Source organism: Artemia sp. Qi Xiang Cuo, chromosome 18 (genome assembly GCF_049724085.1).
Source record: "Artemia sp. Qi Xiang Cuo chromosome 18, ASM4972408v1, whole genome shotgun sequence".
Classification (NCBI taxonomy): Eukaryota; Metazoa; Arthropoda; class Branchiopoda; order Anostraca; family Artemiidae; genus Artemia; species Artemia sp. Qi Xiang Cuo.
Genome location: NC_142811.1, coordinates 22,006,177 through 22,024,190, shown reverse-complemented (window position 1 = coordinate 22,024,190; position 18,014 = coordinate 22,006,177). Strand labels below are relative to the sequence as shown.

General features: G+C 37.3%; 2 protein-coding genes across 2 annotated transcripts in view; both read left to right on the top strand.

The window, feature by feature from the left end:
• LOC148941326 (putative G protein-coupled receptor B0563.6) overlaps nt 1-18,014 on the top strand; it is a 124,236-nt gene that overhangs the window by 62,078 nt on the left and 44,144 nt on the right. The gene's annotated exons all lie outside the window — the stretch shown is intronic.
• Nucleotides 1-18,014, top strand: part of LOC148941328 (mitochondrial import receptor subunit TOM70-like) — a 52,077-nt gene that overhangs the window by 17,752 nt on the left and 16,311 nt on the right. Inside the window, exons 3-5 of the mRNA XM_089104557.1 lie at nt 9,270-9,465; nt 10,889-11,053; nt 14,842-15,073. Of these exons, the coding sequence (XP_088960683.1) occupies nt 14,944-15,073 (130 nt within the window). The 5' untranslated portion in view covers nt 9,270-9,465; nt 10,889-11,053; nt 14,842-14,943. The remainder of the gene's footprint in view (nt 1-9,269; nt 9,466-10,888; nt 11,054-14,841; nt 15,074-18,014) is intronic.

The window sequence follows — 18,014 nt, the reverse complement described above, 5'->3', positions numbered from 1 at the left end:
ATGTGACTGTTCGGGTCATTATGTAGGTGTGGATGATCCCCCCCCCCGCCACAGCGCTCCGGGCATAGGGTGACTTTATTCCCGGGGGGCCGATCCTGTGTTTATAACCATATGTTTAGAAGAAAATTAAACCATGGCTCAGATTATTTTAAATTAAAAGTGATAGTACACATTTTAACAGCCGAAAGTGATTGTAAGGCAACTAACACTTCTTCCACGCCCACCATCTATCCAAACACATCCAATCAAAACTTTGAGATAGCCATTTTGTTCAAACTAGTTGAAAGGTCTGGAAATTATCTATTTGAGGATGACACTCCCCCTACAGTCCTCATGTTAAGGGTTGTAAGTTGTGCCCTGGGGGTATATAAGGTTTTTATTGAAAGCTTTGTCGTAGAAACTTGAAAAAGTGCTCAATTTAATTGTCGATATTGATGTGAGGGCCACTAACCTCCCTCTCACGCTGATCTTTTCCCCAAACACATCTAATCAAATTTTTTAAATAGCCATTTTTTTCAACGTTGTTAAAAGTTTTAGAAATTAGGCCTTTGAGGATAGTAACCCCTGAGAGTCTTCGGAGCAAGGGTTGTAAGTTATGCCCTCGGGGCCTATAAGGTTTTTATTGATAGTGACGCTGTAGAAACGTCAAAAAGAGCTCATTCGATTGGAAATTAAAAGGGCTTATGCCCTTTTTAATAGTCAAAAGTCATTGGAGGATAACTAACACCCCTCTCACACCCACCATCTCTCCAAATACATCCAATCAAAATTTTGAGATAACCATTTTGTTCAACGTTGTTGAAAGGTCCGAAGATTATATTTTTAGGGATGACACTCCGCAACCCTCAGGACAAGCGTTGTAAGTTGTGCCCTAGGGGCATATAAGATTTTTTATAGAAAGTGTAGTCGTAAAAAATTCCAAAAGGAATCATTCGACTGGAAATTGAAATTGCTTGTGCCCTTTTTAATAGTCGAAAAGGATTGGAGGGTAAATAACCCCCCTCTGACGCCCACCATTTCCCCAAACACATCCAATCAAAATTTTGAGATAACCATGGTGTTCAACGTAGTTGAAATGTCCGGATAATGTGTTTTTGATGGTGACACTTCCCCCGCAATCCTCAGGGCAAGGATTGTAAGTTATGGCTTGGGGGCATACAAGGTTTTTTTTTATAGAAAGTGTTGTCGTAGAAAATTCAAAAAGAAATATTTTTATTGGAAATTGAAACGCCCAGTGCCCTTTTTAATTGTCGAAAGTAATTTGATTTCAATTAACCCCCCTCTCACGCCAAACATTTCCCCAAACACATCCAATTAAAATTTTGAGATAGCAATTTTCTTCAACGTAGTTAAAAGGTCTGAAAATTAGTTCTTTGAGGATGACACCCCCTCCAGCCCTCAGGGAAAGGGGGTCAAGTTATGCCCTGGGAACATATAAGGTTTTTATAAAAAACGTTGTCATAGAAACTTCAAAATGGGCTCATTCGATTGGAAATAGAAAGGGCTAGTGCCCTTTTTAATATTCGTAATATATTTGAGGGCAAGTAACCCCCCTCTAACGCCCACCATTTCCCCAAACATATCCAATCAAAATTTTGAGATAACCTATTTGTTCAACGTTGTTGAAAGGTCCAAAAATTATATCTTTAAGGATGACAGCCCTCTCACAGCCTCAGGGCAAGGGTTGTCAGTTATGTCATGGGGCATATAAGGCTTTTATAGAAAGTGTTGTCTTAGACATTTCAAAAAGGGCTCATTCGATTGGAAAGTAGAAGGGCTTGTGCCCTTTTTAATTGTCAAGAGTGATTGGAGGATAACTAGCACCCCTCTCACACCCACCATTAGCCCACATACATTCAATCAAAATTTTGAGATAGCCATTTTGTTCAACGTAGTTAAAAAGTCTGGAAATTATGTTTTTTAGGATGAGACTCCCCGCACAGCCCTCAGGGCAAGGTCGTAAGCTATGCCCTGGGGGCATAAAGGGTTTTTGTAGAGAGCGTTGTCTTAGAAACTTCAAAAAGGGCTCATTTGATTGCAAATTGAAATGGCCAGTGCCCTCTTTAATAGTCGAAAGTAATTGGAATGCAACTAACACCCCATCCACACTCACTGTTCCTCCAAACACATCCAATCAAAATTTTGAGATAGCCATTTTCTTCAAATTAGTTGAAAGGTCCAGAAATTATATCTTTGAGAATGATTCCACCCCTCCACTACCCTCATAGTGAGGGTTGTAAGTTTTGCCGTGGGGCTCATATGTTTTATTGAAAGCTTTGTCATAGAAACTTGAAAAAGGGATCAATCGATTGGAAATTGAAAGGGCTAGTGGACTTTTCGATGCTTGAAAGTGATTTGAGGGCAACTAACCCCCCTCTTACGCCCACCTTTTCCTCAAACACATCCAATCAAAGTGTTTAGATAATCATTTTGTTTAACATAGTTGAAAGGTCCAGAAAATATGTCTGAGGATGACAAACCCACTCACAGCCCTCAGGGTAAGGGTTGCAAGTTATGTAATGGGGCATATAAGTTTTTTATAGAAAGCGTTTTTGTAGAAACTTCAAAAAGGGCTCATTCGATTTTAAATTAGAAGGACTTGTGCCCTTTTTAATTGTCGAAAGTGATTGGAAGATAACTGACAGCCCTCTCACACCCACCATTTACCCAAATATATCCAATAAAATTTTTGAGATGGCAGTAAAAGTTTTTAACAATTCCGTTCCTTATATTTTTGTGGTTGTGACTCCCCCCCCCCAAAGCCCTCAGGGCCCGGGGTGTGCGCTATGCCCGGGGGGCCTAACAGGGTTGGGTAGAAAGTGTTGTCTTAGAAACTCCAAAAAGGGCTCAATTTATTGGAAATTGAAATGGCTAGTGCCCTCTTTAATTGTCGAAAGTGATACGAATGTAACTAACATCTTTTTCACGCCCACCATTTATCCAAACACATCCAATCAAAATTTTGTGATAGCCATTTTGTTCAAAGTAGTTGAAAGTTCCGGAACTTATATATCTAAGAATGATCCCCCCTCCCCCCCCGGCCCTCCTGGTACGGGTTGTAAGTTATACCCTGGGGGCATATACTTTTTATTGAAAGATTTTTCGTAGAAACTGGACAAATGCTCAATCGATTGGAAATTAGGGCTAGCGGTCTTTTTGATAGTCGAAAGTGACTTAAGGGCAATTACCCTCCCCCCCCCCGTCTTGCCCCCACCTTTTCCTCAAACACATCCAATCAATCCAAGTATTTAGATAACCGTTTTGTTCAACGTAGTTGAACGTTTTAGAAATTAGGTCTTTGATGATGATTACCCCCCCCCCCCCAGAGCTCTCTGGGTTTGTAAGATATGCCCTTGGGGCGTATAAGGTTTTTATGGATATTAATGTTGTAGAAACTTCAGAAAGGACTCATTCGACTGGAAATAAGAAGGTCTTGTGCCCTTTTTAATAGTCGAAAGCGATTGAAAGATAACTAACACCCCTCGGACATCCATCATTTCCCCAAATACAACTAATCAAAAGTTACATATATCCATTCTGTTCGACGTTGTAAAAAAGTCTGGAAATTATGTTTTTGAGGATGACACTTTCTCCACAGCCCTCAGGGCAAGGGTCTTCTTTTGTGCCCTGAGGGCATAGAGATATATTTTTTTTTTATAGAAAGCGTCATCGTAGAAATTTCAAAAAGGGCTCATTCGATTGGAAATTAGAAGGGTTTGTGTCCTTTCCCCAAATACATCCAATCAAAGCTTTGAGATAGCAATTGTGTTCGACGTAGTAAAAAAGTCTGGAAACTATGTTTTTGAGGATGACAATCCCCCCACAACCCTCAGGACAAGGGTAGTAAGTAATGCAATGGGGTAAAAAAGTTTGTGGTTTATAGAAAGCGTTGTCGTAGGAAATTCAAATTGGAATCATTCGATTGGAAATTGAAACGGCTAGTGCCCTTTTTGATAGTCGAAAGTGATTGGATTGCATGTAACCTCCTTCTTATGCCCATCATTTCCCCAAACACATCCAATCAAAATTTTGAAATAACTATTTTGGTCAACGTAGTTGAAAGGTCTGGAAATTATGTCTCTGAGGATGACAACTCACTCACAGCCCTCAGGGCAAGGGTTGTAAGTTATGCCCTGGGGCACATGAGGTTTTTGTAGAAAGCGTTGTTGTAGTAACTTCAAAAAAGGGTCATTCGATTGGAAATTAGAGAGGAGGCTCACACCCACCATTCCCCCAAATACATGCAATCAAAATTTTTAAATAACCAATTTGTTTGATGTATTGAAGGGCTGGTGTCCTTTTTAGTAGTTGAAAGTGATTGGAGGAAAACTGACACTCCTCACTCCCACCATTTTCCCAAATACATCCAATCAAAATTTTTAGATAACCATTTTGTTCGACGTAGTCGTGCCCTTTCCGCAAATACATCAAATCATAAGTTTCAAGTTAGCCATTGTGTTTGACGTTGTAAAAAAGTCTGGATACTATGTTTTTGAGGATGACACTCCCCCACAGCCCTCGGGACAAGGTTAATAAGTTATGCCTTGGGGTTATATAAGGTTTTATAGAAAGCATTGTCGTAGAAGCTTCAAAAGGGCTCATTCGATTGGAAATTGAAAGGGCTAGTGCCCTTTTTAATATTCGAAAGTGATTGGAGGGCAAGTAACCCTCCTCTCTCGTCCACCCGTTCCCCAAACATATCTAATCAAAATTTTGAAATAATCCTTTTGTTCACCGGATTTCAAAGTGCAAGACATAATTTATTTGTGGTTTACCACCCCCCCCCCTCCCGAAGCCCTCAGGGCAAGGGTTGTAAGTTATGCCCTGGGGCATATAAGGTTTTTATAGAAAGCATTGTCGTAGAAATTTCAAAAAGGGCTCATTCGATTGGAAAGTAGAAACGGATTTGACGTCAACTACCCCCCTCTCGCGCCCACCTTTTTCCCAGCACAACCAATAAAAATTTTGAGATAGCCATTTTGTTCAACGTAGTTAAAAGTTTTAGAAGTTTTAAAAGTTTAAAAGTTTAGAGGATTATAACCCCCTCAGGGCGCTCGGGGAAAGGGTTGTAAGTTATGCCCTGGGGGATGTAACGTTTTTTATAGATAGTGACGTTATAGAAACTTCAAAAAGGGCTCATTTGATTGGAAATTGGAAGGGCTTGTGCCCTTTTTGATAGTCGTGTGATTGGTGGATAACTAACACCCCTCTCATACCCATCATTTCCCCAAATACATCAAATCAAAATTGTGAGATAGCCATTGTATTCGACGTAGTAAAAAATTCTGAAAATTATGTTTTTGAGGATGACACTCCCCCCACAGCCCTCAGGGCAAAGGTAGTAAGTTATGCACTGTGGACATATACGGTATTCTTTTATAGAAAGCTTTGTCGCAGAAAGTTCAAAAAGGAATCATTCGATTTGAAATTGAAACGGCTAATGCCCTTTTTAATAGTCGAAAGTGATTGGAGGGCTAGTAACCCCCTTCTCACGCTTACCATTTCTCCAAATACATCTAATCAAAATTCTGAGATAACATTTTGTTCAACGTAGCTGAAAGGTCCAGAAATTTGTCTTTGAGGATGACAACCCCCTGACAGCCCTCTGGGCAATGGTTGTAAGCTATTCCCTGGTCGATATAAGGTTTTTATAGAAAGTGTTGTCGTAGAAACCTCAAAAAGGGCTCATTCGATTGGAAATTAAAAGGGCTAGTGCCACTTGGAATAGTCGAAAGTGATTGGAGGGCACCTCACCCCGCGCTCGTGCCCAACATTGCCCACCCCGAACCAAAAAAAATTTTTTTATCGAAATTTTCTTTATATAATCGTGAATTTAGGTACCTTATGAATTCGTTCCTGACCACCCCCCCCCAGCCCTCAGGGCCAGGGGTGGAAGGTATGCCCTGGCGTGGTATACGTGTTTATTTTTAATAATTGTAGTATAAAATAAAAAATGGCTCATTCAATTGGAAATTAAAAGGGCTAGTGCCTGTTTTAATAGTTGAAAGTGATTGGAGAGCAGCTAACGGCCCTCTTACGCCCACCATTTCCCGAAACACATGCAATCAAAATTTTGAGCAAGCCCTTTTGTGTCACGTAGTTGACAGTTATAGTAATTAGGTCTTTGAGGATGACAACTCCTCCCAGACCTCAGGGCAAGGGTTGTAATTTATGCCCTGGAGGCATATAAGGTGTTTATAGAAAGTATTGTCGTAGAAGCTCAAAAAAGGCTCATTCGATTGAAAATTGGAAAGGTTAGTGCTCTTTTTAATGGTCGAAAGTGATTGGAAGGCTTGATATTGTTCTGCTTAAGATCGATGTGGGTACAGTGTTTTATAATTTCTGTTAATTTGCGTAGACCAGGGCATTTCGTGTCGAAGGAGTTGTCGTAGGAACTTTGAAAAGGGGTCATACCATTGAAAATAGAAAGGGCTAATGACCTTTTTATTAGTCGAAAGTGATTGGAGGGCAACTAGTCCCCCTTCCACGCCCACCCACCCCGTTGCCCAATTTTGTTAAAAAATAAATTTTTTCTTTAGATTAAAAAAAAAATCGTGGTTTTAAAAATAATTACCAAAAATGCATCTCAGCAATGTTCCAAGAACTACTGAGGGTATTATGTTCAAAATTTTGGGACTACTTCTGCTCTTAAAATATAACCAAATCAAAATAGTGTAGGTGTTTCCAATCTATCAAAGAAAGAAAACAGATTTTTTTTGCGAATGGTATCTTGTTTTATATTTCAGGTCAGCTAGAGGATGTATGAAACTAAATTAAAAACTACTATTTGTGTCCAGATTTTAAAGACGGTGTATGTACGGTGTATGTATGTAGGGCTACTTCTGCTCTTAAAATTTAACCAAATCCAAATAGCGTAAGTGTATCCAAGCTATCAAAGAAAGTAAACAGATTGTTTTGCGAATGGTATCAAGTTTTTCATTTCAGGTCAACTAGAGGAGGTATGAAGCTAAATCAAACAGTACTATTTGTGTCCAGATTTTTAAAAGGGTTTATGTTGTTAAAAATTGCTGAAAATGTTTCTCCACTATACAAATAGTAGGCCAAACTATAAAGTCTTAAAAAACGAAAAGATTTAAAGTATATTTTCTTTTTCCCTTAAAAGGCTATGTCAATATGAAATGAACAGAAATTAATGAAAATAATCTTTTCACACAAAATACTTTTTTAAAAAAAAATGTAAAGAACTCCATTAAACCAACAATGAGAAAAACTAAAATCAAATAATCTACCAAGCGTGAAACTGCCACAAATCAGCATAGATAAATAATTGAAACCCAATACGAACAGAAACTACAATAAATAACCGAGTCAAACTCAAAACAAGCAGAACTTAACATGAGTATGGCTCAAAACCCCTATGCCTTCCCATGGCCAGAACATAGGCTAGAGGCAGGGCCAGAAAAAAATACAAGTGAATGTGCATTGTCAGTTTGATATGCATTTACTGATATTCGGTAATCAAAAGGTTAATATTCTTTGATTTACTAAAGTTATAAAAGTAAAAACATGTATACTTTTTCAGTAAAGTGCAAGTTATGTTCTGGCCTTAGGAAGGCATAGAGGCTGTAATTTTTTCAATCCCAGATTTCCTTTTTAATCCCAGTTAAACAGGAACTCGACGTAGCAAATCTTTGTTTATTATTAAATAAAAAGAAAAACAAGTTTTTTCAATTGGAAGTAAAGAGCGACACTAAAAGTTAAAACGAAGAGAAATTATTACGTATATGGGGGGTTTTGCCCCCTATTCAACACCTCACTCTTTAAGCTAAAGTTTTTTTAGTAGTTTGAAAAGCCTTCTTATTGTTCAAATTAAATGAACCTTGTGTTTCAGGAGTCGTTCTTAAGGAATTGGGACAAATTAAAACTTTAGCGTAAAGAGCGAGGTGTTGAGGAGGGGACAACCCTCCTCATATACGGAATATATTCTGTTCGTTTTAAGTTTTAATGTTGCTTCTTAATTTCAGTTGGAAAAACTTGTTTTTAATTAATTTCTGATTTTTTAAAAATAATGACAGGAAATTTAGCTCCACTTCCACGAAAAAATTCCTCCTCCTTTGCGGATATATCCTTTAGACAAATCAATTCTGCTAAAAATTTACTCGAGACGACTACCTTAACATTTGCATGCGTAAAATTAAGTCGGCAAGTAGAAAGCGCGGTATATAGAAAATTTCATATAAGGAATTCTGGAAAATTGCTCCCCAGTGCAAAATTTCCCCAGAAAATTCACCCCTTGGAAAATTCTCCAAAATGAGGAGGGAGTTAGACCAGTAGAGTTTAGCATTCGATAGGAGAAAGCCAGGAGGTTTGGCTCATTTGAACCTGTGCAATAATGCTAACTGGGGAAAGGATAAATGGCTTGATATCCATCAAGCAATTTATCCGGGGGGGATTAGCTTTGGTTGGTCAATATTTGTAAAGAAATTGCAATTATGAAGGATGATGGCCCATAAAGCCTGAGTGGCTTGGAATATATGGGACTTTTGTCATTATGTCACTTGAAGTAAGTGCATCTGAGTGTGAAACAATTGAAAGTATTTATGTCAATCTTATAGTAAAAACGTATTTCCAAGAGTTGTTAAACTTCTCTGACTTGATCCTTTCTTTCGACTTTCTGTCTACACCATCTATTCTGTCCTTTTTTGGATGAACCAATAGAAGACAAAAGGTTTTGCACCATACTTTGCCTCTTCTCTCCTCTTTAATGATCAATAAATTTCACATCAATTGCTCAATCCTCATCTATCAACCCCAAGATGACACAGATAGATATTTTTCATAACCCGGATACATAGTTTCTTTCAATTCACCTCTCCCGATCCCCCAAGTAAAAATATGCTGTCTCACACCCTCTGTAAGTTTCTACTCAATCTCCCTATATGCTCCAGAGATGATATAGATACACTATTTTGCTACCCGGGAAACAGTAAGCATGGTTTCTTTTGGTACATATTGGTATGTCACTAGAAATAGATTTTGTTAGGTAAGGTGTTGTCGTGCCAAAAAAAACATATTGAAGACCAAGAAAGACTCCCTAAAAGCTTCAGCTTGATCCAGTTCCAGAGATATTGCAGATATGCTGTTATGATCATCTGGTACCCCATAGTATTGTGTGAATAGCCTTGCTACTTAATATTTGAGAGGTCACAGGGAAAGAAATGGTCACATTGATTTTGAAGCATAGTTAAACGTATGTAGCAATTTTAGTAAAAACTTATATTTGATACTGAAATTCATTAAATTTTTAGATTTGAACCATCGCAAAGAGATATAACTGCCTTCAATCAGCTCGGCAAAGCCCCTTCGTGCAAATTTGTTCACATACTTCGATGGTACAAGCACATAAGCTCTTTTTGCCAATGGAATGAAGAAAGAGAAGGATGTCCTGGAACTTCAACTTATGTAGCCAAAGAAGAGTATGTTGATCTTTTCGGATCAAATGAGGTAATTCACTGTTTGTAGTTTCATACATCTTTGTTGATTAACCAAGATTTATATTGCTTGGTAACTCTTTCCATGGGCATTCTTTCAAAAAGCTGATTCAAGCTACCCTGTGGCTTTTTCTGTCTTTATGTCACAAAAATTGTGACTGCTGCAAAGGTTAATGTTAAAACGGTGAGAGGGAATGCTGAAGGGGGGCTTTGAACTAGATCAAAGCACTTTGTGAAAACAGGTTGTCAAAAAAGCATATCAGTATATGTTGAAACTCCCTGGGAATGATGAGAGAATATTCAACTGACCAAACGGCAATATGTGAATACTTGTAATGCTGGTTCTACTACTTCTATTTCTATTACTGTTATGACTACTACTAGTGCTAAGGCTATGAAGATAAAGACTATAGGGAATATTGAGGGAAAATTTTATAACACACTATATGTATTTAGGTTGTCAAAAGAGCCTGTTAGCAATTTTTAGGAAATGGTTAGTGCATTAAGTTAGTACTTACAGGGCAAATTGTGGAGAATGTTGAATTAACTGAAATGTAATGTCTCTTTGTTGCTACTACGACTTTTATCACTACTAATACTTCTGCTAAAGCTAAGGGTAATAAGGTGAGAATTTCAGGGAATATTGAGGTGATTTTGAATTAAATCCAAGCACCATTTACATGTAGGCTGCCAAAAGGAATTTAATGCATCAGCAAATTCCCAGGAACTGCTCTGGGTATTGAGTTGAAACTTTCAGGGTGTTTTGAGGGGAATGTGGAAAAAATAAACAGTTGACATTTAACTCACGTTTTGTTGCCACAATCTGTTTGATTATGCAAGCTATGCTGGTAACTTTTTGGTGGGAAACATTAAACTTCAAATTTTTATTTTTCTAACTTTAGTTTTAAGATGTTCTGGGGCCAAATTAGTTGAGCTTTGAATATTTTTACTTGTTCTAGTTACTCATAATTTATAGTTTCTGAAGTGGCAGTTCTGGGTGGGTTTTTCACATATTTGGAGAGGAAACATGTACTTTTCAATCGAATGAGAGGAATTAATCTTATTTTATATCAGTCTAGTCTGACCCACCAATTCTTGGCTAATTTGCGATATATTGAATCCCTTTTATCATCTTAAAAAGTTTTATTTTTTTACATTTTTCTACCTTCTCTTCTTATTATAGTTCTCTTCAATGAATTGTCCTCCTCTTTCTTTCTTATTTAACATTTTTGTACCTTGTGGTATTATTTTAACGTATCCCTTTCTATATTTTGCTGTTAGGTTAGTTTATTTAAAAACCCTCCATCCCGTCACTACTTCTGGGCATTACAAGGGCTATTAAATTGATAATTATGGTTATCTTAATTAGTTGTATGATATTTGAACTAGTTGAAGAGTTAATAACACCCTTATTTGCTAGTATATTTTTATTCAAGGTAAACATACCTTTGACGATTGAAGAATTGAAGTCGAAACTCACTGTGCCTTACAATCCTAGAGATTATAAAGATGGTTTGGATTGTTTCACCGAAGCTATCGAGACTTCAGCGTGTGTTCATGCCAAATACTTCCTGAAAAGCGCGGCAGCTTTAGCACAATTAGTATGCCGTTTTTAATTTTTATTTATTTATTTCTATACCTATGTAACCATTTGACTTGTTTCTGTTTTATACTGTATCCCCTTACTCCAATTTAAAAATTTATTTTCTTCTTTTTATACAATTTATAATTTTGATTGTCATTGATTTGCCATGATGGGGAAAATTTATACTTGTTTATTTTCTTCCAATCTTCTTCTTCTCTCTTAGAATTTCAGCTACAACTAACCACACTGAAACGGGTTTCAGGGTCTGGGCAATAATAAAAAACTATATTATTCCACCTTCATAAAAAAAATTCGGAATAATATTCTGTGTTTATTTCCTGCCAGCTCAATATTAAGTAGCTCACTTGTTTCTGGCTTTGCTTTTAGTCTCGTGAAATGTTTTTCGTTATTTTGCTGACTTTGCAATACTATTGCAGCCCTATTACAATACTAGCCCCTCTTTTTTGCAATGGTATTCTTCTTTCCTGAGTATCAATGCATCACTTCGAATTCTAAAATATTAGGCAGTTTCTTAACATGATGGGAAAATGAGTATGAGCTGTGGCAGATTCTTATAAGTAATTCTTCTTCAAAATAAGTCTCATAGAATTTTGGATTTGAGGATTGAATCTGTGTAGATGTTTGATGTTGTATTTGCAAGTAAATTGGTCATTTCATTGTACTTAATTGCGTGGTAACTTGGCATGTAGTGAAAATAAAGCTGGGTTTTCTTTTACGGAATACTCCAAATTAATTTGTGTAGACTTTCCATGTCAGTGTCAGCAACTGACTTATGGAGCAGGCTAATGATCTACAGGGCAGACTTAGGGGGCTTTTATCAATAATAAAAGTCAGGGGGCTTTTATCAATAATACTTATTGCTTCAATTATAGCCTTTAGCTTGGCCGTAAGTATGGATGTGCTGTTGAAGCCCAGTTCATATATGTAAGGATGGCATAGGCGTATCCCCCTTGAAAATTCCTCCTGTAAAAACTCCTTCCTCTCCCAGAAAATTCTTCCCTCTATTTCCCCTGGATAATTTTGGATGTTCATTAGAAAGGAAATTGAAAGTTCTACTCACTTGTTTAAGTCAGAGCAATGCTACTGCTTTGCCATAAAAGAAATATAAGTGCTCAATGTATTAATATTTATTTTTTCTTAGAGGCGCTTCATATGGAAGAGGTGGTCGTATAAACTTTGGAAAGGGCTAACTTTTTCATATACACTTTTTCGTATAAACTTTGTCAGATAAGTGTCCCTTTTCCTCATTTGCTTCAATTTACCTACAGTTTAGTTTTGACTTACAATCTAAGCTCTCGTAAGACTTTCGCAAGAGAAAACATATTGGATTTGGACTACAATTCTGCATGAGTCATCGAACGGACTTGCTTAGTCCGTTAACACTAAGCAAGTCCGGTGTTCCTTCAAGGACAACGATGATTTTAACTGGAGATATACCCTTCCTAAAGCCTGATTGAATTGTGGAAGTATTTTGTTAACCTCCAGAAGCCACTTCAATCTTCGTGTACCAGTTTCTCAAAAAAAAGTCGCAAAACCAGCAAAAGACAAATGGGTCTGTACGCTATATTTTATGTGGCGTTAGATAAGGCTAAGCAACGGGCACGACTATAGCTCATTTGTATACCCGTAGGAAAGTGTTTTTTTGTTTCCCAGGATGCATCATAAACTCTCGAGAGCATCTTTTGAAAAAACTTTACCACTCTCTACGCCCATCTATAACACATTTAATCCTTCCTTGAGCTGTCAGCATGTTTGCTTCAATAAGGACATCATTCAACTCTGAAAGGGTAAATGGAAGAATGGTTCTTCCTTATATTTAGCTTTATCATATAGTTTGTAAACACTTGGTCTCGTCAATTTTTTTTTAGTTTTGTGCTCTTTCTTAAAATTTATAGCAAATGCATCAGCTTTATTTTTGTTCATTATATTGATTATTTAACAGATAAACAAGGGGTTATGTCACTGCCTTTCTTATTATTTACATCCATTTTGTTTATGAAACTGTACATCTTGCGTGAAGGAAAATGTTTGAGTAATTTTTGGGGAAAGTCCCCAAACATTACTTGCTTTGCTCTCAGCCCCAATGCTTCAACTTTTTTCAGCAACCAAAGTGTTGCAGAAAAAGAATGTTTATGAAGTCAGTTCCTGGCCTTCTTCTCTGCTAAAACTTTCTAGCATTTTCATTCCAACAGATTTTTGCCTTCTTTTTTAAAGAACGGAAGTTTATTTTGTTTGATACCTGATCTTGCTGCACACTCAAGGACATAAGATTTGTGTTGCTTGAGATTCCACATCATCTTCATCAGTTAGTTCTTTATAATATAACGTATTTAATTCTTTCAAATCGCCTTCCTGGGATTAAACTTATATATCTCAGTTCTTTTGTAACGTATTTTTGGTTCCTTATTTTAACCAAAAGTGCACTGTTTGTTTGCAGTTTGAACATATGTGATATTTCAGTGTATGGTATGATCCAAGTTATGTCAATATGTTGGTCAATTGTAAAATGTTTATTGCTTTTGATAATATAATGAGTTTGAAGCCTATACGGTGTTGAAATCATTTTTCAATGGAAGAGTCTGCTTTAATTTATTGGTTGCAATTCTCCCACATGCAACTATTGATGTCAAAATCACCTAACAGAATGGTATTCATTGTCTTTAATCTCTCCTTATATCACCTCTGTTATATTATTACTTCCATTTGGGTTATAGAAGCATATTATTTTTAATACAAACGGTAAATTTATTGAAAATTGTTGATAAAAATAAATTGGTGCTTAAATTGGTCAAACTTTAACATACTTAACTCTTATCCAACCAAGTTTGCTGATTTTGGGCTTCTCCTCTAATGGCATCATAGCAGTATTTTTGATATGACTCTGTTTTTTGCAGTCCTTAGCCTTACCGGAAAGGGTAGTCAGAAAATTATTCCCACCAACACTTGGGAGGTGCTCCTCTTTGCAGAAGCTATTTTTGCTAGGATCGGGAATTGGGCTGGGTACCTACGCTGAACATGTCCTAACTGGATGCTTGTTCAAGGGAAAAGTAAAAAAAATTATAATTTAATAATATTCTCACAGCAACTCTGTTTTGTTATTTTAATATTTTCTTAGTATTTTCTTTATTAGTTTCTTTCAAATGTGTGCTAATTTTGTTAGCTCTGTAAGAGTTGTTTCTACAAATAATGTTTACAGCATTGAGTTCTTTACAGTTGTTAATAAAGCAAGCTTAAACTAGCAGTAGTCACGATTTTGGGGCATTAAGATTTTGTTGTATTATCAAGAAAAGATTTTGTTGTATTTTGAAAAGAAATAAAAATGATGATCCTGTTTCAAAAAAAAAAAAAAAATAAATGGTTTTAAACAAAACACCGAAGTTGATTATTTTAGCTTTTAAAATTTCTTTATATTCTTCAGAGGGATTTTTTTTTAAATCAACTTGATATTCAATGCGCTCCATAGAAAACTATTTATTTATGATACATTTTAGTTGTTTTTCTTGCAGTGCAATTTTTCCCTTGGGAAGAGCTTCAGTGAATGTAGTGTCTTATTCTAAACTATTTTGCTATTTTGTAATTAGGTTAGATTTTAAAATGTGTGACTAATGTAAATACAAATATGTCTTGCTCTACAGCTGCCTTTGGGAACATTGCCCATTTAGATTAAATTTCACTGTGAAGTTATCTTTGCTTGTTTTTAAGGTTCTGAGCATTTGTATGTGTTTTTATTTGTAGTTTTTATTTCTTTTCTTATTTTGATATTAAACATGGATTTACTTTTAGGAATTTTATAAACTGGACATCCAATACTGTTCTCAAGCCATTGCTCTTACTGGCAGATATGCAGAAGCCTATTTACTCCGAGGTAAGGCTAGGCTTCATTTAATGAAGCTAGAAGATGCCTTAGAAGATTTGGATAAAGTGCATCATATTTCTAAGCAAGACAAGGAGATAGGGTACCTATGCAAGACATCTGAATTTGATCAAATGTATCATTTAGCACTGACAAAAATAGGTAAGAAGAATTATTGCTATAGAAATTAAGTATATTGATAGAATAGGATTTTGGCCAAGAAGCATGGTCAAATCGATAAAAAGGAAATAACTCAGCAAGATTTGAGAACTAAAGCCTTAGAATAGGCTAATGAAGAAGTAGGGAAAGGAACTTAAAAACAGCTTTCAAGGGAATATTTTAGACTCTGATCCAAGGCCGTATCCAGGGGGGCTACCCGGTTTGAACCCCCCCCCCCTTCCCCCGAAATTTTTGACCGAGTCGGAAATTAATCTAAAAAATACCTGTAAAGACAAAACCTTACCAGAAAAAAAAATATGCTCCCACACTAAATCCTATTGCATTTTGTGGGTAAACGGTGCTTATCAGCTTACGCAATTAGGTAACCGTAGGTAACCCCATGTCCACCTGACCTTGCATAATAAATTAGGTTTAATATGCGCTATTATCCTTTTGTATTTTGTGGCATACAAAAATCCTATTGCAATTTTGTGGGTAAAAGGTTGTGATCACCTTACACAATCAGGTAACCCCATGTTCGCCTTATTATGCAAGGTCAGACCTTGCATAGTAAATTAGCATAAATGGGGGCTCGAGGTAAATGTTATAAGAGTGCAAGATTGTCAGTTCAGTTCAGTTCAATTTCGGACTTGGATAAGAGAAGAGTGATTTTCAACATGAAGAGGAAGTGTGACATTACGTCGTTTTTCGCGCCCAAGCAGACCAGGGATGTTTCTGACAGTGGCGTTAGCGGAGCGTCTGCAGAGCATTCATCTACACCTGTGGATCTGAAGGGCACTGGAGCCATCGTTGAACCTCTTGAATCACGGACCCTGGAACCAACCACGACGCAACACGCACCTACACCAACCCAGTCTCTGTCGTTGTTTGCAAATGACATCGGTCGTTTTGTCAACAAATCAAACAGTCTCGATGTAAATTCTAATATTCGTTTGCTGAAGAGCCTTTGGACTCCAGATATCTCCTATATTTTTCAAGTATCCGAAAAACAGAAGCTGAAGTTTCAGTTAACTTGGCTCGCTCGTTTCACTTGGTTGTCCTACTCTCCGTCTGAGGACGCTGGTTTTTGCAGATTTTGCGTTCTGTTCTCGTCAGAGACAGCTGGCAAAGGCTGCCACCAGTGCTTGGAGAATCTAGTCACTAAACCATTCAGGAACTGGAAGGATGCGATAGAGTGCTTCACAGCTCAACTACAAGCAGAGTTTCATAGAAACTGCATCGTATCGGCTGAAAACTTCATTTCTGTCTCGGAGAAAAGGCAGGACGATATCGCGCACCAACTCGTCGGGGCAATTACATCGCAGTTTAAATAAAATCGCCAGATTTTGCGAAAAATTGTTGATACGGTGATAAAAAAAAAAAAAAAAAAAAAAAAAAACTTAAGCTTACACACCAGCTGCCAAATTGAACCACTTTTTTTCGATATTTTATTTACGCTGAATAATATGAACACGTTCAAATTAAAATCTTATCAAATAGTTTGTTATAATGGACTGTAAGTAAGGAGCAACTCAGCCCAGTATTCACCAAATCTAAGATCAGAATTTTGACGACACATCAACAGAATTGGCTTTTTATGCTGATCCTATATACATGAACTTAATCTAATTTATTGATTTGTTGCCCATCAAAAGCTATGAATTTGAAAGTAAAAATATGAAGTTGAGAATAATTGCCTACTACTACTGCTACCAACAACTCACCACAGCACCCAGGCGCCTGAGGCCAACCCAGCTATGCACACTCCTCCAACCCAATCTATTCAAAGCCTCCGTTTTTACACGCCCCCCCAGGAAGTTTCCATTTCCTTTAAACTTTCTTTATGACGTCCTCCCACCCCAGACGAGGACGAGCTGCTTTCTGTTTGGCCCTTGACGGTTCGCCGAAAAGGACAATCTTTGGCAGTCTGTCATCCTTCAACTGCAGAAGTTGCCCTAGTCATTTCAACCTTTCTTTCATTATAGCCCTAGAAAGCGGGATTGAACCACATTTTTCGTACATCCTACTATTTGAAATACGGTCAGTCAGCCGGGTACCCAGAACAATCCGTAGGCAATCTCTCTGGAAAACATCTAGGAAAACTTCATCTGCTTTTCGGAGTACCCATGCTTCAGAGCCATATTTTACCACTGTCATCACACTGTAGTTTCTAATGTAGTAATCTTGGTTTGCAGACTTATGTTCTTATTCTCTCAAGTTTTTTTTAACTGTGAAGAAACACCCTGAGCTTTGGCTATTCTACTTTTAACATTTTACTGATCCCACCGTCTTTACTAATAATATTACCAAGGTAAGTGAAGCTCTCTACCTGATCAATCTTTTAGTTACCCATAGTCAGATTTTTATATTCACTTATTCCTAGCCTTAGAGATTCAGCCTTCTTAACATTAATTTTCAAACCTATTCTAGCGCCCTGAACTCACAAAACCTCTAAAAGTTCATTCATTTCGCTCACACTTTCATCTAGGATGCTTAGATCATCAGAATAATCTAAGTCCAGGAGAGTTTTTCTTCTCCATTTGAGTCCGTGGTCTCCCGTTGTCTTTCCTGTGCTTCTGAAGAGCATATAGGCGAAAATGAGGGCAACGGACTAAAAGAGCACATCGTAATGCCCAAACTGCTGACTCTCCATGAGCCTCCAGATAGCTGTAGGATGATGAAGGGGGGGGGGGTGTACGAACGAAGTAAAAAAGGGCTAGCTTTCGCAGCCAGTAGAATTTGTTACGTCCTCCCCGCGCGCACGGGGACCCGGCGCGTCGAGCCACCACGCGGCCCGGCCGAGACAGGTGGGGAGGGGGGCCAGCAAATGTTGCTATGAACTTTGTTTTCATTTATTTTAAATGGTAACATTTCTGTTTATATGAAATATTTCAATGTATTTAAACATATTTATATTATATTTTATTGATCAGAAAATCCCAAT